Below are 26,310 nucleotides of genomic sequence, written 5' to 3' on the forward strand. Positions count from 1 at the left end.
CCCACCTGTGTCACACCACCCCTGGGACACCCACCCACGTCATGCCACCCATGGGACACCCACCTGTGTCACACTACCCATGGGACACCCACCCATGTCATGACATCCATGGGACACCCACCTGTGCCACACCACCCATGGGACACCCACCCACGTCATGCCACCCATGGGACACCCACCTGTGCCACACCACCCATGGGACACCCACCCATGTCATGCCACTCATGGGTTACCCATCCACACCATGTCACCCACGGGACACCCACCTGTGCCGCAACACCCCCAGGACACCCACCTACTTCATGCCACCCATGGGACACCCAACCATGCCACGAAATCCATGGGACACCCACCCTTACCGTGCCACCCATGGGACACCTGCCCATGCTACACCACCTATAGGATGCCCACCCATGTCAGGGAATCTATGGGACACCCACCAGTGCCACACCACCCATGGGACACCCACCTGTGTCACACCACCCATGGGACACCCACCCACACCATGCCACCCATGGGACACCCAGCCATGCCACACACCGCAGCCCCCCCAGCACCCTCTGTGGCGCAGTCAGGGTGCTGGGGGACACACACACAGGGTGGCAGTGTGGTGGGGTGACATCACACATGATGTCACCCGTGACATCACGCCGTCCCGCACACATTGCGTGGGCAGCGCGTAAGGATCCCAGCGCGGGGATGCCGCACGACACCCGGCTTGGCCCGCAGTGTCACTTGCGCGTGACGTGTGACGCCTGGTGACGCCACGCGAAGCCCCTGGCGCCCTTTGCTGGTGTGTGACGTCAGGAGCGGCCCCGCGCACAGCCGCGTGACGCCGGGCGATGACATCACGCCACCACCCCACGCCCCCTGCTCCGAACGGCTCTTGCGCGACGGTCCCTAACGGCCCCGGACTGTACCATCCCGCAGGTCGGCGGGGGGGGGGCAGCGCCCAACGCGGCGGGATAACCGCCCTCCCGAGCGGCGGCCGTCGCGTCCCGGGGAGGCTCCGGTTCCTGGAGGAGGGCGGGGACCGGCGGGGCGGAGCGGGGCGACCTGTCGGTGCGTGGCCGCCCGGCGGCTCCCCCCCCGCCGCCGTTGTGGTACGTGCCGCCGGGGCCGGGCGGCGCATGCGCAGTGCGGGGCGGCGGCCGGACGTTGGGAGCGCGGAGGAGGAAGGCGAGAAAATGGCGTCGACGGGTGAGCGGGGCCGGGGGGGGACGGGCCGGCCCGGGGCCTCCGCCGCGGCGGGAGAGGCTGAAACCGGGCCCGCCTCCCGCACCCGCCGCCGTCGGGCCCGGGCTGAGCTTGGGGCTGAGGGGAGCGGGGCGGGGACGGTGCCTCGGGGCCGGGCCGCGGCCTTATCACGGCGGGGCGAGGCGGAGGGCCCGGGCCTGGGCCTACCCCCGGCGCTGAGGTGAAGGGCTTCGTGGCCCACCTGGCCACCAGCCAGGCCGGGTTCTCCCCAGCACCGCTGTCCTCTCCGGGGGCCGGGACCCTGCGGGCCCTCCCCGGGGTGGCAGTGCCCAGGTTATCTCCGCTGGATGTTTGTTAAAAGGGTGTTTACAACAGCTCCGGCCCCGGCAGGTTCTTTATGCTCTTTCAGGAGATTCCTGCCCTTACTAAAAGCTTCTTGCGTGCCGTCGGCCTTTCTGGTGGCTGCTCAGGGCTGTTTCTGATGCAAATGTGATTTCTTTGAATAAAACCAGCGAAGCGTCGTAGAAGGAAACGTGTTTTTTTCCGCGAGGGCTCCAACTGGATGCGAACAGGTCAAAATTGAGACTTACAACAATGTGGCAGCATCGCGTTTAATGTAGTCTTAAAGCCTAGCGGCCAAAGGTCGGGCCTCTCCGTAAAGGCAAATGTCACAAGCCGTGGAGTGTGAGGGGAATATGACTAATGTCACCTTGGAGAGGTGTTTTTTTTATTTAAAAAAAAAAAAAAAAAGTCACTAAAGAAACCCATGCCAATGGGATTGTCAAAATGGGGTTTAAAAATACATCTGTCTTTCCGTTTAATACATGGAAATGTTCTTCCGTGGGAGCTGCTATTTTCGGCTGCGCTATTGTGCTCCTGAGCCTCGTGAAATAGAAGGATGAAGATTAATTTCCCCATGGAAATAAAGGCTCGGAGATGGTTTTAACTAAATGAACCATAATGTATATATTTATTTTTTTTTTTTAGCGTTTTTGCCTTAATCTAAATCGGAGCAAATTAAAAGAGAGGGATTACCGGTGAGAAATTGCGAATTCAACAGCTGGGTTTGGATTCCTGACACGGGGGAGATGTGGTGTCCAGGTGGGACTGGGGGAAGGCTGCAAGAAGGGTTGTGTGATGGGTGTTTAATTAAAGACCTCGTCCCTAGTTAATTTGGGATGGTGGTGGGTTTCTGGGGGTTTGCCAGCGAGGGATGAAGGTTGGGAAGGTCCGTGCTCAGGAGCCTGGCCTTTTTGCAGCAGCCCGGAGAATTGGTAACCCAACGGGGTGCAGAAAATGACAATTAAATGAGGAGTAGGGAGGTTTTGGTGGCTGAAGGGTGAACAGGCGTGGAAAAGAGGGGGCCGGGATGGAGAAGGGGGTACAGCGAGATGGAGGGGTGCTGGTACGAGGAGGCAGTGGGAGAGCGAAGGTGGCTGGGTATTAATGGTTTTTAACGCTCAGGGTATAGCGGAGCTTAGAGCCACGTGTGGACTGAAAAAAAGAAAAAAAAGAAAAAAGAGCAGCGCCCCTGAATTTAACAAGTGAGATTTTTCAATATTAAAGATGACAACCTGCAAGGAAAGCAGGAGTGGTGCCAGAGCAGTTTAACAACTTGTGCGGTGCGTCTCGTGGAAGCCTTTTTTTGTGCGCAGGATTTCAGTCGTCTTCCTGGTGTACTCGTACTGATTCCTGCGCTCTGGTGCGAGGTCAGAGTAATTTATACCTGCCAAAAATCGCCACCAGAGTCACGGCATTCCCTTTCCTTGGCCATCAACACGTGCCCCAGGGTCTGAGCTCCGGCATCAGCGGAGGGAAGTGCAAAGGAGGAAAAGCCGTGAGCTTACGTAGAGGGGTTAGGAGGAGGAGAGGAAAATTTTATTAAGGGTGAATCCGCGACCTCAAGAAACAGGAGGTTCTGGTGTACAAAACCAGTATTTTCAAAATTATTCCTGGTGCTCCATCACCTTCAGTTGTGAACAGTGTGACAAAGGCATTAAAGCGGTCCTTACAGCCTGGGAATGACTGAAGGCTGTAGGAAGTCATTGGCTGGGTTCCTCAAATTCATAATCTTCAGTTTTCTAACTGAGATCAGCGTACCCTTAGGTGCAATCGTGATAGAAACACTGAAACCTCATCCTGCATGGAACTATTTGGCTCTGCCTGAGAAAAGCTCTACTAACGTCCAGTCAGATGACTTGGCCTGAGCTGCAGATGCGAGCAAGGTCTGAACTCATTCCTGATCCCTCTCCTCGGGACTTTTGTGGTCCCGTGGGAGCTGGAATCTGGCTGGCAAGGTCCGGCCTAAGTGATGAATTCATCGTTTGCTCTAGAAGTTTGGATGGGAACCGGAGTTGCTTGGCGACTTTGAGGGAAAGCGTACATTTAGGAGCTGTAATCATCTCAAATATAGCCTTGTAATTGCCATGTGGACGTATTTTCCATTCCCGCCAGCAGACTAGCGCGGCGTAGATTTTTCTGCTTGGATTTTCAGGATTTCAGTTCTCCTCTAAATCCAGGGCATTGGCGTGGATCGGGGCTTTGGGGAAGGAATTACTGCCGGCTGCCCCGTCTCAAACCCTGCTAGGGGACGAGTGTTAGAACTTTCCAGCCATTTGTTTGAGTCCTTGAAAGTTAAATGGAAAGAGCCAGAGTGAAGCCTGGTGGTTTCTACAGACCCTAAAGCTCAAAACCTGGCCCTTTGAAACCCAAGGCTGGGGGGGGGGGGTGTTTCTGAGTGTTGGCCCCAGCGTTTCTTTTGTTCCAAAACAAAACACCCTCCTGCCAGCCCCCTTGGGTGTCATCCAAGGTGGCAGTTAAATTAAAGTGGGGTCATTTGAGATCAAAGTTGCTGCTGCAAACAGCGGTAACAATGAAGGGAAGAGAGGTTTTGTTTCCTTCAAAAAGACTGAAAAAGTGCATTTACCTTACGCCCTTTTGAAACTGGATTTCCAGCGGTTTATAGCAGCTCTTTCAAGCTGCAGGAGGAAATTCCAGCTGCTGTGCTCTTACACTGTTAATTTTGTTAAGCCTTTGTCAACCTTTTTTCCCCTTCTTTTCTTGCAGATTATAGTACCTATAGCCAAGCTGCAGCTCAGCAGGGGTAAGTAGCATTATGGTCTTATCCCCTCTGTTTTAAAAAGATGTAATATAAGTAGATAATAATTGCGCTTTAATCCTAACTCAGGTATGTTTGCAAATCCGATGGTTTTCCTTTAGCTTTTAGATTTCGTATTGCCGTAGTATTTCAGCAGAAATCATTTGGATATGTGAAAATTGCCTTGCGATACGTGTGTTGCACAGGTCAGAAATACGGGGCTGCATTATAAATGTCTTTAAATTCGTTTTACAGCTACAGCGCGTATGCACCTCAGCCAGCTCAAGGATATGCACAGACCACCCAGGTAAAACGCGGGAGGGATTTATAATTGCCGCTGAATCACATGTCTTCCAGTAAACTACGCGGGGCTCTGCCAGCTGCAAAAATTGCTTAGCGGCAACGTCAAAATCTCTCATTAAAAGTTGTCTTGTAGCTCCTGGCGCAGCCGGAGCTGCTTTCTTAAAGTGAAAATAACGTAAACGTCAAGGAGCCTCAGCAGTCCCCTTCTTTGTTAATATATCCGAGCCTAAGGTGGTTGTTGTCGAGAGGGTTGTAAAAGCCGAATTTGGTGGGTGCTTTACCCAGCGGTGTAGGAGAGAAACCCCCCCCCCCCCCAAAAAAAGGGAGGAGGGAAATTGCCATTTGTGAGATTGCAGCAGTTGGGCAACGGAGGAGGAGGGAATAGATATTTTTTTTTTCCCCTGGAGGTATTGTTGCTAAAACTATTAATACTTTCAGTTGGCTAGACTGCAGAATGATGGTGATCTTTAAGAGCTGAATTAAACGATGTTTATTTTTAATCCTTAGAATACAAGTTACTAAAACCACATTTGTATACACGCTCCAAGTATGTTTTCAAAGGTAAACTTTTGTCCCTAAAAAGTGATGTAGGTTCATTTTCCCCCGTCTCTCCAGAGAGGGTTTTTGAAGGGAAAATCCTGCTGCCCAAGAGCGTGGCTGTATTATGGAGATGAAATCCTTCACGTTGCCGTGTTGGAGCAGCTTCAAATTGGTTAATTCTGGTTGAGGCAACAGCTTGGCTTTGGTGCTGCGGGGCTGAGCAGGAGCTGCCTCCCTCTGCCTGCTGCTGCCTGCACAGTCCGAGGCAGGTGAGGCTGCGTGAATACTGTGCTTGCTTGTTCCTGCAGCAGGGTAAGGAGGCCCTTTGTGAAAAATATCGGTGTTACAGGTTCAGTCTTGGCATTTGGGTCGGCTTAAATGAAAGTGACGGTGATTTTTTATTTTGAATAAGCATTTTGAGACAGAACAATTGCAAGAACTGCTACCAAACGTGCAGGTTACGCGGAAGGACAAGTGTGAGAACAGAAGGCTTCAACAACATCCTCTCGTGTGAGACCAAAAACAACTCACCGACTAAACTCAGCTGTAGGCAAATAGCCATGGGAGGTTTGCAGCGTTTCCTGCCTCTTCATGTAGTGAGCTTCCACAGACAGTGACGTATTCAGTCTGGTCAAACATTTTCTACTCTTGGTTAAGATCTGTGGCTGAGTTCAGGGAGTACAGCTTGTAACTAACACAGGCTTAGATCCAAAAAGGTGTTTAAGTTCCAGGTTCCCACAGGAGTCAGTAAATCCCTTTGGGAATCTGGACGTTAGGGCTGTCTTCGTGTCGCTCCTTGAGCTGTAGCTCGAGTTTTGTCCTAAACCGAACTGCTGGCCGCACGAAGCTGTTGGTGCCTGAAGTTTGGGGTGAGTGGTTCATGGCACGGCACCGAGGTGGCTCTTTAGCGGGTAAAACTGCAGCACCCGCAGCTCTGCGCTAATCCAGCCACCCCGCGCTGCCCGTCAGAGCAGTTAACGCTGCAGTGCATTCTTCGGGATTGAGCCAGACGATGGGCAGAAGAGGTCCTTTAGCGATAGTCTAGACTGGAAAATGAGCTCCGGGTAAGGTAGGAGTTGAGAGATGATGTCTTGGAATGCAAAGGCACCGGGATGGGAGTAGCCGTAACCGGAATAGTTTGGTGATGGCAAGCCCTTGGATGCTTCCGCTGATCCCATCCTCAGGTGCCTACATAAGCTCCTGTTTTTCAAATTGTTGGCTGATGGACATGAAGAATATTCAGAATAATTTAATTGAAAGCCTCACTAGGTTTCTTCTAGTGAACACTGAAACAGTTTCACGTTGAAATAACTGGCTTATTTTGCTTCGTGCAGTTCTGCCTTCTGAATAGTCCCACTCCCCGTGTTTCACGTTAGCCCTCGGGAGGTATCTGTGAGTGGTGATGGGTTACGAAGCGCTGGATGCTTTCGTGTGTTGCTTTACATAAAACAGAGATGTGTTGTGAAAATATAAGAGGCTGCCCCGCTGGTACTGGCCTTGAAAAACCGCATTTGTAACTTCATTATAGATCTGAACTGAATTTTGCATTAGCGCCCAAACTTTCGCAGTAGCCTTGGCTCGATTCTGATTGCTTTCAGTACATCGGGTCACGCAGATCCCTCGGTCTGTGTACATCACCAAAACAGTCTGTGTGTCTCTCTGCGACCCCTGTGAGTCACTTCTCTTCATGAATTAAATTTGTATCATCTTTGGAGCAGACGTACGGGCAGAGTTACGGAACCTACGGACAACCCACCGACGTCAGCTACACACAGCCCCAGACGACTGCGACGTACGGGCAGACTGCGTATGCAACGTCCTACGGGCAGCCTCCAACCGGTAAGAGCCCCCAGGCCTGCAGGGTTTGATGTGTCCTGGGGAGAGAGTTGAGCTCAAGTCAGCTTTGGGGAACTCCGGCCCAAACCGTACTGAATTCTTCTGGGCAGCTCCGATGTGGAAAGGGCTTCCTTCTTCGAGAGCCTTCCTTGAGCGAAGGGTGGTTTAAAATGATGCGAAGATGCAGGTGGGCTGAAAGGGAGTGAATAAACGTGCCCGTGGAATTTTTCAGGGGACGTTTTGGATGTTGGTTCATGCTGTGGCACTGAGCATGGCTGCAGAGCGTGCTGTGCGTAGGGCAAAGCAAACGCGGGCTGCGCTCCGTGGGAGCTTGTACTCTGGCTGCTCTTGAGAACCCGTGTCCTCAGCACTTCGCTTGCCTGAAAAATCAAATGCGTGGAAGTGATGTGTGCCTGTTCTGATAGTGTAGCCTCTACTTTTTGTCTCATGCTTCCCACAGTAGAAGGGACCGGTACAGTCTCTCCTGCTCACTCTTGCATGGAAAATGCTGCCTCATCCTGTCTAAACTTGCCGTGTTAACCCTTTAAGTGTCACTTGGTTTTAGTGCTAAAAACGTCCGACATCAGAGTGCGCGCACACAGTGTCAGTAAGAATTTGCCAGGCTGCAGTGCTCTTTGTCATCTCCATGGCGCTGTAAGGTCTCCAAGTAACGTGCTTTATGGATAAACTTCCTGAGCACTAATGACGGCCATGAGGAGACGTTTCGGGTGAATCTAACCCCATTGTGCTACCGTTTCCTAAAGGGTGAACAGCGTGGTTAGTCTCGTCCAGACGTCCTGACCAGCACCTTTGCATGTTCCGTGTTGTTGGATTTCCAGTGCAGGCGCGTATGTCACATGTTCAGTAACGCCCTGTAAACTATTCCGATGCGTGCTCTTTGAACTGGAGTTTTGTACGTACGTCTGAATGTCTGAAAGAAACTATTCCGGTATATTTAGACTGAATATTCAGGAGTCTTTGAAAAAGAAAATGGATTTTCCTCCGAGGAGTGCCTTTGGTGCCGTTTTCTGCCGCTTCATCCTTTGCTATGAGAGACATTATAAATGTCTATTAGAGTGGGAGCTTTCTTAAATACTTCCCAAAGCAAGGGAATCCCAGAACAGATAGGCAATCGGGTATCTGGCCTCTGGGGAAATGCTTCACAAGGAAGAGGTGGAGAGAAAATCTTATCCTGTAGTCTATCCACTTATACGGCTTTTAAAATACTGAACATCTTTACACCGATGAGGAAAATTTCTGCCTGGCAGTTAGCACGTGTTCTGCGGAGTGAGAGCCAGTACCCTTTAGCCAGCGTTGCTGCGGGTTATCTACGGGGTTTTTTCCTCTCATTTAAAAGTATACGGACATACATTGGCAGCAAAAAGGATTTGTAGACTTCCAAAATTCCTTTCTTAGGAATGTTTGAGTCCTTTAATCATTACTACAGACTCCACTCCTGCAGGGGTCACAGGAAGTTGCGCTGTTTATGTTTTTGCTTGTCCCTGAAGAGTATATTTGCTGGAGGAATAATAATATTAGACATCTTTTCTGCACAGCTGCTTTTTTTTTTTTTTAGGGAAAAAAAAAAAAGCTTCACTTTCTTTTCATCAGAAAAGAAAAAGAAAACTCAGGAAGTGGTCAAGCCAAAGATCGTATCAGACCTTCGAGGGCGATTTGCCTCAGTCTGCGTAGCGTTGGTTTGTGGCAGCACTGTTGATGTTATTCTCCAGGCAGAGTGCCAGCTTGTATTTATTCTCCCTACACCTGCCTCTCCTTGAGGAGCCGGAGCTGTGCAAATGAGACTGGGAGTGCTGAAAGCCTGTCTCCCGCTCTCCCGTCTCTGCCTTTCATACGAAATAAAGCCCGGGGTGTTGCCTGGGGCATACATCTTTATGCCCTAAGAGACGTGCAGTTTTTATGGTTGAATCTCAGTTTCTTTTTCCTAGGCATCGCTTCTTTGTAGCAGAGGAATGCTTGCAATTACTTAAAAGCAAAGTGCCTTTTGTTGTTTTAAAAGCCTGGTTTTTTGGGTGAGATACTGTTGCGGTCAGGGAAATCCAAATCCTGTGCAGATAACACCCTCTCGGGACTCTGCAGGAATGGCAGAAGCGGTTCCTCTGCATCGCCTCAAGCTTCAGATGAGGGTTTTAGCCTACCCGGGGACCTTTCTGTCCCAATTACTCTGCCATCCAGCCTTGCCGTGACTCCTGGGCTGCCCGAGGTGAGAGTTGCTGCCCAATTTGTGCTTCTTCCTTCCCCAAGGCTGTAGGAAAAGGTGGCTCGGAGTCACCCTGGTGGTTTATTACGGAGAAGAGGGGTTCGGGAGCCGGCGGGCTCCTCTGCAGCTCCCCAGACGCCAACTGGATTAGGGGATTAATCGGCAGCGTCAGATCTGTGGTCACGGTTTGCTCTTTAATCACTGTGGTGTATAAGCATGAATTACAAGAGTAAATAAAGAGCTGCATCTGTTACGGTTATTGGCTTTCTAATAACAATGTCATTTGGGGGCAAAAACATCGTTTCAAATGTCCAAGTGTGAATCTCCTTCGAGTAGCTAAGTGGGAAGTGCTCTCTAAAGACAGCCAGCCCCCACTTCTCTTTTCACCTGTGAAATTTAGGGCGATATTGATTTTATTCTGATGTGTTCAGAATGTGAAATGAACACTCCCATAGCTGTCTGGGGTGTTTCAGGTAGCCTCTGCGTCCCCTTCTCCAGCCCCTCACTGGTAGAAGATATACATGCCAAACAGGAGCCGGCTCTCTCTGGGCACGCAGACCCCCTGGGTAGCTTTTAATGCTGCTTGCATCAGAGAGGAGCCTCCAAAAACTGCTCCTAGCTAACGCGATGCCTGCTTGTTTCAGAATAAGTCTCTTTGAATCCAGTATTTTCAGTTGATGAGGACCAAATCCTGCAAGCTTCCCCTCCGCCTGAAGAATTCCTAGACTTCAGTAAGGGTTTTGCTTGCAGGCGAGGAAACTGAGCGACGTAACTGGATGTAACGCAGGTTATCAGAGTTCTTCTGTTACCTTCTGCTTGCAGTAGCTGTTTTGCAGACTCACCATTTACCTTCCTGACTGGCAGGGGGAGGCGAGAGGAGTCATGCAATGCAAATGCCCCCCTCAAAAATACAGCCCTCGAGGATTTTCGGAGTACCTGAACTAAATTGTTGAAAGGAAAATGTAGAGCAGTGGGATGTTAAATCGCTGCCTTTGCTTTCTTTGGTACAAACCCTTCCTGCTGAGCACACTCGCACAAGGGAACTGCTCCATCTAGAGCTGAAGCATTAAAATTCAGGATTTTTTTTTTTTTTTTCCTCCCTTTTATTCTGTTGACCAGTGCGGAGCCAGGTGTTAGCAAACCTGCTCACTTGCTTGATGGGAGAGGTTGGTGCTGCCAGTAACAGCACCGAGAAAGGGGGCCCAGATGTAGAGGGACCACCCCATGGCTCTGAGTGACAAGAACAGCCCAGGGCAAGGCTGTGGCTTCAGCAGCACTTACTGCAGGCTGTACTTATGCAAACAGCAGGCTTTTTTAGTATGTGGTCAGGCCTCCGCCGGTTTAAATAAGGATTCCTTTAACTTCTGATGGCTGTGCTCTCTGTGGAAATGCCTTGGTGGCTCACATATAAGTGTTTGGACTGTTTAAATTTGTCCGAGGCTCTAAAAATCATGCTTATTTTTTCCTGTTCGGCATAGAATCATAGAATCGCCTAGGTTGGAAGGGACCTTTCAGATCATCTAGTCCAACCATCAACCTAACGCTGACAAAAACCATATCTGTAAGCACTATGTCTACTCATCTTTTAAATACCTCCAGGGATGGTGCCTCAACCATTTCCCTGGGCAGCCTGTTCCAGTGCTTAATAACGCTTTCAGTGTAAAAATTTGTCCTAATATCCATCCTAAACCTCCCCTGGCGCAACTTGAGACCGTTTCCTCTTGTCTTAAATGTCATCGTCGCATTCACCCTGTTCAGCAACACACTGAGCAGGACTTTACTTTTTGGAGAACAAAAAGGAATAAGGACCGTGAAAACTGATTTGCTAGTGATTCGTGCGAGTTATTTCCTGGTGGGAGACCAGTTTACTCTCTGGCTTTCGTGTTTCCAGGTTTCCAGCCCCGCGATGTGGCCACCAGCCTGTGGCCTTCAGCAGGAGGGTGGTGGCGTGACAAGTCGGGGGGGCGAAGGGCAGGAGGAAGGAGGCTTGTGGGAGCAGGGTGGGGGGGTTTAGAAAGGCTCTTGAAGGTGACAAGAGTGGACGGGCTCGTGTCCCCTTCATCAAGATCTTGAAGCTAACCATAAAACTCAAGAGCGTCGCTCGGGACAGAAAGCTGAAGTTTGGGTTTTTAACTATTGTGCTTTGCAAACTTCCTCTTTTCAGTTCTCTTCCTCTTTACTCGGTGATTCAGGCAGCCGTCGGGAAGGGTCCTGATTTTGTAGCGGGGACAGCGAGATGTGGAAGTCCTGCGGTGCTTTGGGAGGGCACGCTATATTCTGCTGGAAGTACATTTGTTTTGCAAATTAGGGAATCGAAATAAAAAAACCACAGCGCAATTTGCCCAAAATGCTGTGTAATTAGAAGGAAGACTACGTCCCAAGTGTCGTATGTTTATTAAAAATAAGAAGCAATGGAGAAGCTGTTATCTTAATTGATGCAATTAAAATCACATCAACAAGACTGAGACCAGTTGGCTGCTCTTTGGCAATCAATGTTTTATATTTTTAGGAAGTCAGCTTTTGCTAGCAAAAATTTTAATTGATACTTTTTCATGCAAGTCTCCGTTTCTTCATTTGCGAACCTGCTCGCAAGGTTCTTAACTATAAAAAGCCACCGTGTTGATGCTGGGTTTACAGTTCACCTTAGTGACAAGCCAAATGGTCGGCTAAATTATACGGCGGCGGCTGCTGGGAGGACTAGTTTAAATGGAGCTGTTTGGGGCTCTTGGATGTTCTTGTAAAATTGTTCAGAAATAAATGTATGAGCTCGAAGCTTTTTACCTAAACCAAACTGAAATTCTAAGAAAATCGCAGCTACATAAAACATCAGGAGCTACCTTATGCGTCTGGTTTTGACCTTTCTCTTAAGTTAATGTAAAGTGCTTTTCTTTTGTTTCCAGGATTACTGATTTAAAATAAGACTTTGTAAATGGCTCAAAAAGACCTGTCAGGTCAGCCTGGTGCTGGTTTGTGCTTTTATTTTTCAGAAAAGCTGAAAGGATGGGACCGTACTTCTTAAATCGATTGGATTTCTTTTACTTTAGGGCTGACAGGAGCTTTGTTTAGTCTCCCTGTGTTCAGAAGAAGCTGCGTGCCTCGGCTTGCCCTCTGTGTGCTTTATTACATTAGCTGTGAGCTTCGCTTGCTGTAAACAAACAGCCTTTGGATGCTGATTGAAGGGTGGCTTCCAGAAAGCTCCCTGGCTTGCGGTTTTTGGATGGTGAGGGTAAAGCCGGGGCTGTAGGCTGAGGCTTCCCAGGGCAGGGGGTTTCTCTGAGGAACGGGAAGGGGCGGCGTTGGGTTCGTTCAGCATTTTCGGGTGATCTGTGATATTTTTGCAGTGGTAAAATCGGTGCTGTACCCGAGGTCTGATAAAGCGTCAACAGAAGCGCAATAGCCTGCAATGTTATGAGTGAAGGTCGCCGGAGTAATCGTTGCTGTCTGTTGTAGGTTATACCGCCCCGACTGCCCCCCCGGCGTACAGTCAGCCCGTCCAGGGGTACGGCACAGCCGCCTACGATACCAACACTGCTACGGTTACCACCACCCAGGCTTCTTACGCAGCACCGTCCGCTTACGGCACCCAGCCCGCCTACCCAGCCTACGGGCAGCAGCCAGCAGCGTCCGCTCCCCCAAGGTAACGTCGGGCTCCTCTCTTCCTCCGAAGGCTGGGTTTGCTCACCCAGCTCACCACCAGCCGGACTGGGGCTCGCTGGTTTTGCTTAGGCTTCTTTCTCTGCCTGTTGTGCATGAGCTTTGCTCTTGCTGCACCCGATGCCGTCGCGTTTCAGGGCTGGGGGAAGCGGCGTAGGTAGGTTCTGCTCTGGCAGGGTGAGTCAGCGCTGTTCCTGGGAGATGCGGAGAGCAACCAAGCAGCAAAAATGGGCTCTTGACTCACCACGTAGAACAGAAAAAGGACCAGTCTGATCTGATCCTGAGTCACAGGGTCAGGCAGGATACTCTTACGTACTGTGACTTCTGGAGTGGGTTCACATGCTGAAAACAATTTCCTTTTTAAATCCCTTGTGTCTGGGCACTCTCAATAGTATATTTAGTTTAATTGTTTGCTCAGGATAGGAAAGTTTCAGAATACATAATGGAAACTTGCTTAGTAGTGAGTAAAAACTGCTTTATTCGTTTACCTGATGTTTGTAGCAACCACTCCAGTAAGGAAAGGCGGAGCCTGGCACAGCTCGGTCCGTGTCTGTCAAGAGTAGACTTTAAGTATGAATCCTGACATCATTTAAAATATTTTTTTCCCAGCTTGTACAACAAAAGTAGCTTAACTGTGATGAACACTTCAAGATTATGAACAGTATGGGGCAAATACAAAAGGAGACATGCGAGTCACATGCGAAGTGTTCTCTTTCTTTTCAGGCCTTGAGAGTTAATACTAAACATCGAATCGTAGAATACTTTGGGTTGGAAGGGACCTTTAAAGGTCACCTCGTCCAGCCCCCAGCATCCTTTCCCTTTCATCGGATAACGTGTGTGGGGCAATATCTGCTTGCACTGGATTCTACACCAAACAATGGTGCATTTAACTGACAACATTTCTGGCTGTTTTCGAGCTAATCGTTTCCAAGCGTTGTGTAAAACCAGCTTGAGCGGAGGGGCAGTGCTGCTGCCCGCTCTCCTGCCTGTTTCACATCCTCGACTTGATTCTAGAGCCAAAGTCTAAATCCCGTGCCTTCGATTTTGGGATGCAGCTGGTGAACAGAAGTTGTAGTACTCTGTGCTCCCTGTTCAGGATGCCGCACGGGCCTTTCCTGATGGCAGGGGACTGTGCGAATACCCAGTCAGCAGGTGCTAAAATATTTAGTGTTTAATGAGCATCTATAAGCTGCTGCCAGAGTGATGGACACCGGTGTGGGGCCAGTTCGTACTCTACCCAAAGAAATTGGTAGTGCCGTTCTGTCTAGGGGGGATTTCTGAGCACTTCCGCTGCTACCAGAGGTGGGGGTTTGCACCCATGTTTCCTTCTTGTTCCATATTGCCCCGTAGACCCCAGGATGGCAGCAAACCAGCAGAGACCAGCCAGCCGCAATCGAGTACGACAGGCTACAGCCAGCCCAGCCTCGGGTATGGACAGAGCAACTACAGCTATCCTCAGGTGCCTGCCAGCTACCCCATGCAGCCGGTCACCGCGCCTCCCTCCTACCCTCCTACCAGGTAACTCTCCCGGCAGGCCGAGCCTCGTGCAGCTGGTGTGGGAATTTCCAGGTTAGCTTGGGGAAGAGGGGTTTTCTCAAGGGATTTTAAAAAAAAATAGGTGTAAAAGGAGGTTTGGTGTCCTGGGAGGAGGGAGGTGTGGTTCTTGTTGGGGCACTTCTTGTCACAGGGAAGATGCAGCTATCACAGAATGGTCAGGGTTGGAAGGACTTTCAGAGATCTTCCAGTCCAACCGCCTGCCAGAGCAGGGTCACCCAGAGCAGGTTCACAGGAACTCATCCAGGCGGGTTTGGAATGTCTCCTGGGAAGGAGACTCCACAGCCCCTCTGGGCAGCCTGTGCCAGGGCTCTGGCACTCTCAAAGTAGAGAAGTTTTTCCTTGTGTTGAGATGGAATTTCCCGTGTTCCAGTTTGTGCCCGTTGCCCCTTGTCCTGTCGCTGGGCACCACTGAAATGAGTCTGTCCCCATCCTCTTGCCACCCGCCCTTTAGATATTGATAAGATATTTATGAGCTATGATTGAGTGCATAAGTGTCTCTGTGGACACACCTGCGATAGCAAGGCAAAACAATGACAAATGTTTTTAAGAAATTTCCCAGATGTGGAGTGTGTCACAGTGATCTTTTGCTGCCTCCTCGCACGTGGCTTTGATGACAAGCTCACCTCTTCCCCTCAGCTGTCTTACGCTTCTAAAGTATATGTTCTGAAATTCTCAAAGCCTGAGATGCCCGAAGGAGGAACTGTATTATTATCTATCAGCTAAAAATATTTCACTGCCAAGGCAGAAAGGGAGACCGTTACCTGCGTTGCACTGATGTTGGCCCTGGCACTTCTGCTTTTTTCTGGAGGTATGAATAAATTGTGAACGGTGGCATGGATTTTGCTTTGAGCAGTCGACCAGGTTTGTCTCCTGCCACCAGACCAGCCTCCGTAGGGTGACTCACCTTTTTAAATGGTTTACACCAGTACATATGGCTTATAATTGCATTACCTTCGTGTGTGAGCCACTTCTGCAGCCTCATGCGCGTTCCCAGGGAATTGGCTCATCTTTCCAATGCTTTTGTCTTCCAGCTATTCCTCCACACAGCCAAGCAGTTACGATCAGAGCACTTACTCCCAGCAGAGCACCTACGGGCAACAGAGCACCTACGGACAACAGACCAGCTATGGCCAGCAAAGCAGCTACGGGCAACAGCCGCCCCCGACTAGTTATCCGCCCCCGACCGCATCCTACAGCCAGGCCCCGAGCCAGTACAGCCAGCAGAGCAGCAGCTACGGTCAACAGAGTGAGTGTGCTCAGCGGAGCCGCCTTCTTGGGGAGGAAAAGCTCTGTCTGCCTTGGCCTTGCGGGGTGGGCTGGCTCTGAAGGGGGCTCGGCGTTACTTTGGGTCTCCAAGCTTGCAGCTGTGTTGAAGGGAGAGCGTGCCGTAGCTGGGTTTTGCCCTTTCTCACTGAAAAACGGCTTGCCTGGGGCAAATCGCGATACTCCCCTCAGCGCGGCGAAGGTGAACGGGTGGGTGGAAAACACAGAAACGCAAAGTAACTGCTGTGGCTGGAGCAGGCAAGACTTGGTGTAAACGATTCTGTTTGGCCAGTCCTGCAGAGGTCAGAGTGGTAGGGCCTCATGGCAGGTTTGATTCTGCAAACGGAAAGCAGCGCCTCTCTCCTTAAATTAACGCTGTTGCTGTAAGCGCTGTAGCAAACGGTTGTCATAGAATCATAGAATCGCCCAGGTTGGAAGGGACCTTTAAAATCAAGTCCAACCATCAGCCCAACACTGCCCAAACCACCACTAACCCGTGTCCCTCAGCACCGCGTCTGCCCGGCTTTTAAATACTTCCAGGGATGGTGATTCAGACACTTCCCTGGGCAGCCTGTTCCAATGTTTAATAACTCTTTTGGTGAAGAAATTTTCCCTAATATCCATCCTAAACAGAATCACAGAGTCGTAGGGTTGGAAGGGACCTCTGGAGATCACCCAGTCCAACCCCCTGCCAGAGCAGGGTCACCCACAGCAGGTGGCACAGGAACGCCTCCAGGCGGGGTTGGAATGTCTCCGGAGACGGAGACTCCACCACCTCTCTGGGCAGCCTGTGCCAGGGCTCTGCCACCCTCACAGCAAAGAAGTTCCTCCTCATGTTGAGATGGAACTTCCCATGGTCAAGTTTGTGCCCGTTACCCCTTGTCCTGTCCCCGGGCACCACTGAGAAGAGCCTGGCCCCATCCTCCTGACACCCACCCTGGAAGTATTTATAAGCGTTGATAAGGTCCCCCCTCAGCTGTCTTTTTTCCAGACTGAAGAGACCCAAATCCCTCAGCCTTTCCTCATAAAGAGAGGTGTTCCAGTCCCCTCAGCATCTCGGTAGCCCTTTGCTGTCCCCTCTCCAGCAGTTCCCTGTCCTTCTGGAACCGGGGAGCCCAGAGCTGGACCCAGCACTCCAGGTGTGGCCTCCCCAGGGCAGAGCAGAGGGGGAGGATGACCTCCCTCCACCTGCTGGCCACGCTCTTCTCGATTGATGCCCCCCAGGATGCCATTGGCCTTCTTGGCCACCAGGGCCCATTGCTGGCTCATGGGCATCCTGTTGTCCCCCAGGACTGCCAGGTTTCTTCCCACAGAGCTGCTCTCCAGCAGGTCACCCCCAGCCTGTCCTGGTGCAGGGGGTTATTCCTCCCCAGGTGCAGCACCCTCCACTCGCCCTTGTTGAACCTCCCCTGGCACAACTTCAGGCTGTTTCCTCTTGTCCTGTCACTTGTCATGATTATGTTCCGGTGCTGGAGGCAGGTTAAGGGGCTTAAAAAGGGAACAGGCAGCTTCGACCCACTCTCTGACGTTTTTATTACAAAATTCCTCAGGCTCATTCCGTCAGGACCATCCTAGCAGCATGAACGTATACGGACAGGAATCCGGAGGCTTTTCAGGCCCAGGAGAGAACCGGAATATGAGCGGCCCTGATAACCGGGGCAGGGGAAGAGGGGGATATGATCGCGGAGGCATGAGCAGAGGTGGGCGGGGAGGAGGACGCGGTGGAATGGGGTAAGAGCAAATCTTTTCTCCTTTTATCTAATTCTGTTTTACCCATAGGACTTGAAATGAAAAGAAGGGACTGAAAGGTTGACATTCCCAACGGTACTTCCATGGAGAACATCTCCATAGCAGCATTGCTTCTAATCCATGGAAATATTATCCTAGGGGAAACAGGAGCAGGATCTACTTTTTTCTGTCCTGCAGCTGGTTGGGCCCCAGGGGTGGGGGGGATTTAGGGGTATTGCTCAACCTGGAACTTTCAGCTCCCTTCATGGTCACGCAGAGGTGAAATCCTCGGCGGGGTTTAACAGTAACTCCGGATCGAACACACACAAACCTTCCGCCAGGTCCAGGAGTCACTCCCTGTGCCTCGGTAGTGGGGATCTTGAGAGTTCAGGTATGTAACAGGGCAGAAGCCTGCTGTGAGCCCCGTGTCACGCCGTCAGCCTCTTCACCTCGGCAGTAGCATGCAGAGCTACGCCTGTAAGCGTACGCCCGGGGCAGATTGCTGCCGGCGAAGCCATGACTCTGAGTGGCCAGAACACTTAGAGCTTGGTTGGAACGTGAAAAAAGACCCTGAGAAAGTAAAAGAGATCTGGCTTGGCTCCCAGGACCGCTCCCCCTCGGAGCTTTCAGGTGGTCTAAACCAGTTTGGCCATTTTAACTGATGGCAAAATCTGGTTTGGTAAACCTGTGCCTTCAGGTCTGCAGTGTGTCTGCCTGTCCGTGATGTTTATTAGCGGTGAGGAAGGAGAACTAATCCCAAAGGCTCCTAAGAGAAGGAAAACGTAGCTTTGTGTGTGTTCCGTCCCTTCACACCGTCGTTCAGAGCTATGCAGAGTGTCCCTAGGTGCACGCTGGAGACGTGGCGTGGGATGCGCGGTGCCCAGCCCTGCTGCTCGGCAGGGCAGCCGGAACTGCAGCTCCTTCTCGAAAGGCAACTTCTTAAGGCGTTTTACAACCTGGTGGCAACCAGAGTTTGGCAATCGATAGTCCCATTCTGCATAGCTCTGTCGAAATGAATTGAAGTGGCATGAAATCTTTATCGGAGAAATACAACTACCGGTGTATGGAAATAGAAGAAAAAGACCGGCTTGTGTTGGAACGCAACTGGTTTGAATTGGCTCGAGTGGAACAGAGTTCCATGGTTCTGCATAAAGATTTCACCCATGATGTATTTATCGCTAACGGTTTTTTAAGTAGATGTAGGCACCTGAAATATCTATCATCACATCTTAAAATTTCTAGCCCCTTCGGAGCTTCTCATGCAAAAGATTTGTCACCTGCCTCTTGATTTCGCACCCTTTAATCCGAGCTGAAATTGCGTACGTAGCGATTTCCGCCCGACTAGACCGTTACAAAGGGTCCCCTGCTTTATGGACGTAGACTTTCTGCTGTCCCTAGAAAAGGGGGCCTTCCTTTGAACGCCAAAGGGGCAGGTAGGGGAACTCGGCCCTTCTTATCATGCTGTGGTGATGGATTTCAGTGTCTCCGGCAGGTAAGGAGCTCGATGTTATTAACGTGCCCTTTTTCATTGCCTCAATTATTTTATATTTTCATTGGCTGTTAAACATGGAAACTTTTTAACATGCTTTGTCGCATTTATATGCTACAGGTTACAAAGTGAGAGCCTTGTATACACTTCAATACTTAAAAAGTACCCGTACTCAGTACTCAGCCGGCAGCATAATGAAAAGTGGGACTAGACACGGTGTCCATATGGAGAGGAAAAATATACATAGAATATTTTTAACCAAATGTATTCATTGTATAAATGGAATCCTTCTGTAACTTTGGTAACTGCATACTTGTTGTTTGGTAATAAAACCAGAGGAGGTATACTACTTTAGAATTGTGTAACGTTAAAAAGTGTAAACGTATGTGTTTAAAAAGAGAGACATTACGTAAATGGTGTGTACTTTAACGAAAGGAGGCAAAGCTGCATGCAACAGCTTGAAACTGTGTATTGACAACTTTCCCCCCCCCCCCCCAGTATTAGAGGTGCAATACTTGCTAGAAAATAGGCGGTGCTCTCCCTCCTCTGCTCCTCGCCTTCCAACCAGCTTTGGGTCTCGCCGAAAAGAGCGAGAAACCTCCAAATCGTCCTTTTTTCAGGTGGCATTTTCCTAATTAAAGCGGCGCTTAGAAAGCAGCCTGAGCTTTCGCCGAAAGCTGCGGCCGTCAGTTGGCGTTGGCACGTGCCGCAATCTGCCGTGCTGGGCTGTGTCCACAAAGCTGCACCCCAGGCCTTCGAGCCCCCGCTGTATTCTGTAAGTCCTCCCTCCGCAGAGACTTGTTCAATCCAGTAGCGACCTGAATGTATGGCTTTCTACCGAGGTTTGCTTTTTTTTTTTTTTTTTTTTTTTTGTAGCGGAAATGTCAAGCTGAACTGTGTTGTAGGTAATCGCGTATGGTTGTCTCCTACCTTTTTGAACTGTTAATGTCAGGGACCCGCGGGCTCGTTTCGCTCTCCTGCTGCGAGAGGCTGAGGGTGCACCTTTATGTACACACAGAGGGGAGGGAGTTGACCAGCGAACGACCTCGCGATTGCTCGGAAGCAAAAGCCCGATTTATAACGCTTGAAAAACCTATATATATATATTTTTTTTTATTATTATTATTATTATTTTTTATTTTTTTTTTTTTGGCCAAGTATTGCACTGATAATACCCGTACGAGCCATGCCGAGGGTACCGACAGCAAAGTGGTGTCTAAAACCAGAGAAGCGAGGTTGCGTTATATGTAAAAGGAAATTTGAGCGAGCTGCCCTGAAGAAAGGCCTAGTGCCGAGATGAGAGAGAGAGAGACAGATGCATTGTTTGGAGATGTTTAGCCAGTGCCCTTCTTCCCAGTGAGCCGCAGAGGCTCAGAGCGGTACTGGCTTTGTAAAGGGAAAGGCCTTCATTTCTTCGTTTATCCCCCCAGCAGCGCTGGAGAGCGAGGTGGCTTCAATAAGCCTGGTGGTAAGTTTTTGAGCATTACAATGGATAGTGTTAAAAAAAAAAAAAAAAAAAAAAAAAAAAATTTGCAGTCAGTTTTTAGAACAAAAGTGTAATTTTTATTAGTTTTAAGTGGTTAAAATGACGTATGCAACAAGACTGTAATGGGTACTGCCGGCGATGCCTAGGGGTACGCGGTTACAGGACACAGGGTAACGTGGACGAATTGAGCAACCACTTCTGTAATTTGGGGGAAATAAATGGTTTGGCTTTAATAATATTTTTTTTTTTTTTTTTTTTTTTTTGTAAAGTAACTTTTTATTAATGACTGTTAAAACTAATTGGCCTGGTAGAGAGGAAAAAAAAAAGGAAAAAAGGAAAAAAAAAAAAAAAGCGTACTAGCGGTTAATGGTTTGAAAGGCTGCTAAAAATAGCAAACCGATCACCAAGTAAAAAGGTGCATTGCTGATGTTTTTGCAATGCGGGTCAATTTGAGTTTAACCAGCGCCGTGGAACGGTGGTTATAAGTAGATAGCGTTGTGTGTGTCGGTTCTTCGGCCTGCAAGGCCTGCACTAACACGCCTTCTTATGATTCTTTCCCGACTGGCAGGACACATGGAAGAAGGACCTGACCTTGATTTAGGTAATTCCCAATAACCGCTCTCTCCTGAGCCCGTTGAAATTGAGAATTCTGTGCCCGGTTTCCACTCCGGATGAGGGCCGCAGCCACGGGGAAGACGGAGCACCCACCCCCCCGGCGCGTCCTTCCGTAGGGACGAGAGGATGCTCCCCCGTTCGCGGTCTTTTTCTGGCCATTTCATTTATTTCTCGATTCTCGATTCATCAGAACGGCCGGACTGGTGGAAAAAACCGCGTGTCTTTGGGAGATGCTTCTCTGCGGGAGCTCGGGGGGCTTTTGCGGGGGGGGTTCGTTGGTTCAGCAGACAGCCCTTTTTCAGGCAGCCTTAGCCCGGAGCTTGTACGCGCTGGTCCAGCAGCCTTCTCTCATGCCACCGCTGGCCCGTGGCCGTGCGGCTCTTTCCTTCCTGCTGTGCAGGCACCGCTGGAAGTTGTGCGTCAGCTTCCAGGAGCGGCACCTTGCTGCGGAAAGGCTGGGGGGGGGGGGGGCGGGGTGGATGTCCCTGTGTGGGAGCCCGAAGAACAGGAAGGTTTTTCCTCGCAGCTGGGATAGACATCTCATCTCATGGGAGATCATCTCATGGGAGACCCCATCAGGAGCGAGGGGTGTAACGGCGCGGTTCTGCCGGCGCTGGGTGGGCGCGGGTGTCTGGACGCAGCGCAGCCCGGCTCTCGGCTCCTCCCCGCTCTCGGCGCCGGGGTTTTCGGGTCACTTCATAAATTATACGCTCGTGGAGAGCGAAGCCGCGGCTGGCTGGGGTTGGGGACAGGGATGAGGTGATGAAAAGCGCTCCCTTCTGTTGTATCGCTGCCTTCCCCCTCCCTCCGGTGACACCGTCAATTGTCTCCTAGGCCCACCTATGGACCCAGATGAGGACTCGGACAACAGTTCAGTTTATGTGCAGGGACTCAATGATAATGTGACCCTGGAGGAGCTGGCGGACTTCTTCAAACAGTGCGGTGTCGTCAAGGTGAGAAGGACCACGCGAGCGCAGGTCGGCCTCCGGCTGGCGGGGCACGAGGGGAAGGGATTGCCCACCTCCTCCCTGCCCCGCGGCTGTCTCCACGCGTAGCCCTTCCGCCTCCAGGTCTCTGGCTTGGTAGGGTGACCACAGCCTGGTGGCCTTCCCCTGTAGCTCAAGCCTTCCCAAAGCACCTTTGCAGGGTTTGTCCCTCATCGGCGTGATGAGGCGTGTGGAAGCGCCAGCGTTTACAGGGGCGGAGGAAACGCGCCTCTGCGCATCTGGTGGGACGTGTGGCGGCGTGAGGGGTCGGGGTGGCAGGGAGAGGGAGGGGGATGCGGGGAGGCCGTAGGTCAGTCCTTGCGCGCGGGAGGAGCACAGCGCTGTTCTGGGCCCGTTCCTTCCCTCCTTGGGTCGGCTGGGCCGTAGGTGCCACCCGTGGTAAGCCAGAGGGGCCCTTTCTTCTTGCCCAAGTGGCAAGTTGTCTCAAGGCAAAAGCAGAACAAAGGAGAGCAAATCCCCGCTCAGCTTACGGGGAGACGTGACTCGAGGTGACGTTTTGCTGTCCCGGTAGATGAACAAGAGGACTGGGCAGCCCATGATAAACCTCTACATCGACAAAGAAACCGGCAAACCGAAAGGTGACGCCACGGTGTCTTACGATGACCCGTCTACCGCCAAAACAGCCGTGGAATGGTTTGATGGTGAGTAGGTGGGGGGGGTGAGTTGGGATGGAATCGCCGCGTGCTCCATTTCAAAACTGAATTCTTGTCCGGCCGAAGCCAGCGTTTCCCTCCCCGGTGCGCGGAGGATCGTAGGCATTTAAGGTTAGCTCCGGGCGGCCAGGCTTTTGCCGAAGAAGTTCCTGGTTTTTAGCTGGAACAGATAAGCGCGGTGCTTGGGTTGTGGTCATCCTTAGTTTGCCCGGGCTTCCGTCACCTGCTGTAGAATCACGGAATCGCTTTGCTCAGAAGAAACCTTTCAGGTCATCGAGTCCAACCGTTAACCCAGCACTGCCAAACCCACCACCAACCCCCGTCCCTCAGCACCGCGGCTGCCCGGCTTTTAAATACCTCCAGGGATGGCGACTCCGCCACTGCCCTGGGCAGCCTGTTCCAGTGTTTGGTGCAGAAATTATTCCTAATATCCATCCTAAACCTCCCCTGGTGCAACTTGAGGCCATTTCCTCTTGTTCCCTGAGAGAAGAGACCGACCCCCCGCCCCTCACTACACCCTACTTTCGTGGAGCTGTAGGGAGTGAGAAGGTCTCCCCAACCTCCTTCTCTGCCCGTCTCCTGGAGATACCCGTGATAGACGCGCCGTCTCCTGCGGCGGGGCTTTATCGCAGGTGGAATTTTGCCTTTTCGCTGTGTTTGACGCTTGGGTCAAGTTTTCCCTGTGATGATTGACGCGGGGCAGTTGCGTGCGATACCGGGGCGCGTTGGACACCCTGGGGCACACGGTGACGCTCTGGCCCTTGTATCCCTCCTCCTAGGGAAGGATTTCCAGGGGAGCAAGCTCAAGGTGACCCTGGCGCGGAAGAAGGGCCCCATGAACAGCCTGCGGGGCGGGATGCCCCCTCGGGAGCAGCGGGGAATGCCCCCCCCTCTCCGCGGAGGTAACCTCCACCCCCCCCTGCCCCCCAGGAGCTCAGCGCCCGCTGAGCTGCGCCCTGTCCTCCCTGGGCGGCATCTCCCGGGATTCACCGAGCTTTTCCTTGCAGGGCCGGGGGGACCCGGTGGCCCAGGGGGTCCCGGTGGCCCCAGCGGCCCCATGGGCAGGATGGGAGGCAGAGGTGGAGACAGGGGTGGCTTCTCCTCAAGAGGACCACGGGGATCCAGGGGAAACCCCTCCGGCGGCAGCGTCCAGCACCGAGCCGGTGACTGGCAGTGTCCCAATCCGTGAGTACCCGCAGCGTCCCAATCCGTGAGTATCCCACGCCTCGCAGCTGCTGCCACCTCGCTGGTCACTCCCGCGCAGTGACAGCGGCCGTCTCTCACCTCAGAGCGCCGAGGGGGCACTTCGGTCTGAGGTGCTGGCCGGGATAAATAGGCTTTTCCCAAAATAACTTGCGGGACCTTCCGAGGGAGTTCCTTTCTCCCATCCGGAGCAGGGGGGAGCGGGCTGGTGTCGCTGCCTGCGGGGCTGGGGCTGAAGGAGTGGCCTGGCCACCCCCTCCGCAGGCTGGGTAAGCTGGGCTGATGCACCTGCCCCGGGGTCCTGCTCACCAGCTTTGGTGTCCCCCCTCCTGCCGATGGCCAAGCAGCAGTTCCGAATGTTATCCAGCCAGGAATGCCATCCCGATCTTTGCTAACTGGCATTTCTACCCAGGGGATGCGGAAACCAGAACTTCGCCTGGAGAACGGAGTGCAACCAGTGCAAAGCTCCGAAACCAGAAGGGTTTCTCCCCCGCCTTTCCCCCCTCCAGGTGGGTGTGTGGTAGGTTCACGGCGGGGCTGGAGGCACCCGGTTCCCAGCGAGCCGGGGCTGGGGCTCCTCGGGGAGCGGCTCTTTCCAGCCCTGGGAGCGGCGGGGGCTTCATCCCTCCTTCAGCTGTGAAGCGGAGCCTGGGACGGCTCTTCCCGCTCTCCCTCCTGCACCTTCCAGCCCGTCCGGAGCTGCCCAGGCTCCTCCTTGGGGCTCTCCAGCGCTTTTTGGTTCCCCAAAGCACCACTTTCACCTCATTAAGCAGCATCCTCTTAACGAGCCCCGTCTCTCCTGGCTCTGGAGGAGAAGCGTTGGTTGCCCTCGGGCTTCCCAACGGCTCCGGGATCTTCTCCCGTTCGTGGTGCCGGAGCTGGGATGCGCCGGGTCCAGCGGGGCAGGGTTTGGGGGGGCTGGCGGAGCATCTCCCCTCGGCTGGCTCTGAGGGTCTTCTCCTCTCGCCCAGGCGGAGACCGTGGGAGAGGCGGCCCCGGGGGGATGCGAGGCGGACGCGGAGGTGGCCTCATGGACCGCGGGGGACCCGGTGGCATGTTCAGAGGTGGCCGCGGTGGAGACAGAGGGGGATTCAGAGGAGGCCGGGGAATGGATCGAGGTGGCTACGGAGGAGGCGGCCGGCGAGGAGGAGGAGGAGGAGGAGGCCCTGGGGGCCCCCCGGGACCCCTGATGGAGCAGATGGGAGGCGGAGGCAGAGGCGGGCGGCGCGGAGGACCAGGAAAGATGGACAAGTACGTATTGGGGGGGGGGCGGGCAGGGAGGGGAGAGACCCTGATGGGGTGACAGAGGCATTGGGGAGGGGGGGGGGGGTGGCGAGGGGGGGGTGGCACTGGGGGCCTCCGCACCTTCCCCTGGAGGACTAGGGTGGGTTTGGGTGATGGGGTGAGCAGCTGGGGGGGCAAATGGGTGATGGGATGAGCGGGTTGGGGGGTGAGCGGGTGATGGGGTGAATGGGTCAGGGGGCAAATGGGTGATGGGATGAGTGGGTCGGGGGGCAAGCGGGTGATGGGGCAAGTGGCTGGGGGGCGAATGGGTGATGGGATGAGCGGGTTGGGGGTGAGCGGGGTGATGGGGTGAGTGGGTTGGGGGGGCGAGCGGGTGATGGGGCAAGTGGCTGGGGGGGCGAATGGGTGATGGGATGAGCGGGTTGGGGGGCAAGCGGGTGATGGGGCGAGCGGCTGGGGGGCAAGCGGGTCAGGGGGTGATGGGGTGAGTGGGTTGGGGGGGGGCAAGTGGCTGGGGGGGTGAATGGGTGATGGGGTGAGCGGCTGGGGGGGGGCGGTGAGGGGCTGGAGGGGGCAAGTGGGTGATGGGGCGAGGACCCTTCCCCATCCCGGGAGGGGGGTGGCCCGGGGGTGCCGCGACTGACCCCTGCTCTGTCCCTCTCCCTCCACCCTCAGGGGCGAGCACCGCCAGGAGCGTCGAGACCGGCCCTACTAGAGCCGCATCCCCCCCCCCCCCCCGGCCCCCCGCAGAGCTGCATTTACTACCAGATTTATTTTTTAAACCAGAAAAGGAAAAAAAAAAAAAAAAAAAAGTTTTAAATTTATAATTCCATATTTATAATGTTGGCCACACATTATGATTATTCCTTGTCTGTACTTTAGTATTTTTCACCGTTTGTGGAGAAACATTAAAACCAAGTTGAAGGGTAGCGTGCCGAGTTAGTTTTTTTTTTTTCCCCTCTCTCCCCCCCCCCCCCTTTTCTCTTTCAAAAACGGTTGTTTAACAAAAACGAAGCCCCCCCGCGTTCCCCCCCCCTCCCCGTCGTGAGCATGCTGTGCGCCAACCCCGGGGGCGGCGCTGAACTGTAACGCTGTTAATGGTTGTGATGGTTTTTCTTTTTCTTCTCTTTTTTTTTTCTTTTTTTTTTTTTTTTTTAAATAAAATAATAAAATTCCCGCTGTTTATAACCGAACCCACTTCTGGCCTCTCTTGAAGAGC

At 52.4% G+C, this 26,310-nt stretch overlaps 1 protein-coding gene across 1 annotated transcript; it reads left to right on the forward strand.

Annotated features, from left to right (window-relative positions):
• The first annotated feature begins 1,072 nt into the window (after positions 1 to 1,072).
• Positions 1,073 to 25,910, forward strand: EWSR1 (EWS RNA binding protein 1). Its single transcript, XM_063350735.1, is given in 18 exon segments — positions 1,073 to 1,200; positions 4,264 to 4,300; positions 4,550 to 4,601; positions 6,856 to 6,976; positions 12,642 to 12,828; positions 14,196 to 14,363; positions 15,434 to 15,648; positions 17,216 to 17,396; positions 20,313 to 20,350; positions 20,937 to 20,969; positions 21,818 to 21,936; positions 22,502 to 22,631; positions 23,423 to 23,545; positions 23,651 to 23,828; positions 24,259 to 24,329; positions 24,332 to 24,355; positions 24,818 to 25,097; positions 25,767 to 25,910. Coding segments are annotated over 18 exon segments (2,067 nt in total). The 5' UTR covers positions 1,073 to 1,130; the 3' UTR covers positions 25,807 to 25,910.
• The last annotated feature ends 400 nt before the right edge of the window (positions 25,911 to 26,310 follow it).

The sequence above is a fragment of the Chroicocephalus ridibundus genome, chromosome 13, assembly GCF_963924245.1.
Source record: "Chroicocephalus ridibundus chromosome 13, bChrRid1.1, whole genome shotgun sequence".
Classification (NCBI taxonomy): domain Eukaryota; kingdom Metazoa; phylum Chordata; class Aves; order Charadriiformes; family Laridae; genus Chroicocephalus; species Chroicocephalus ridibundus.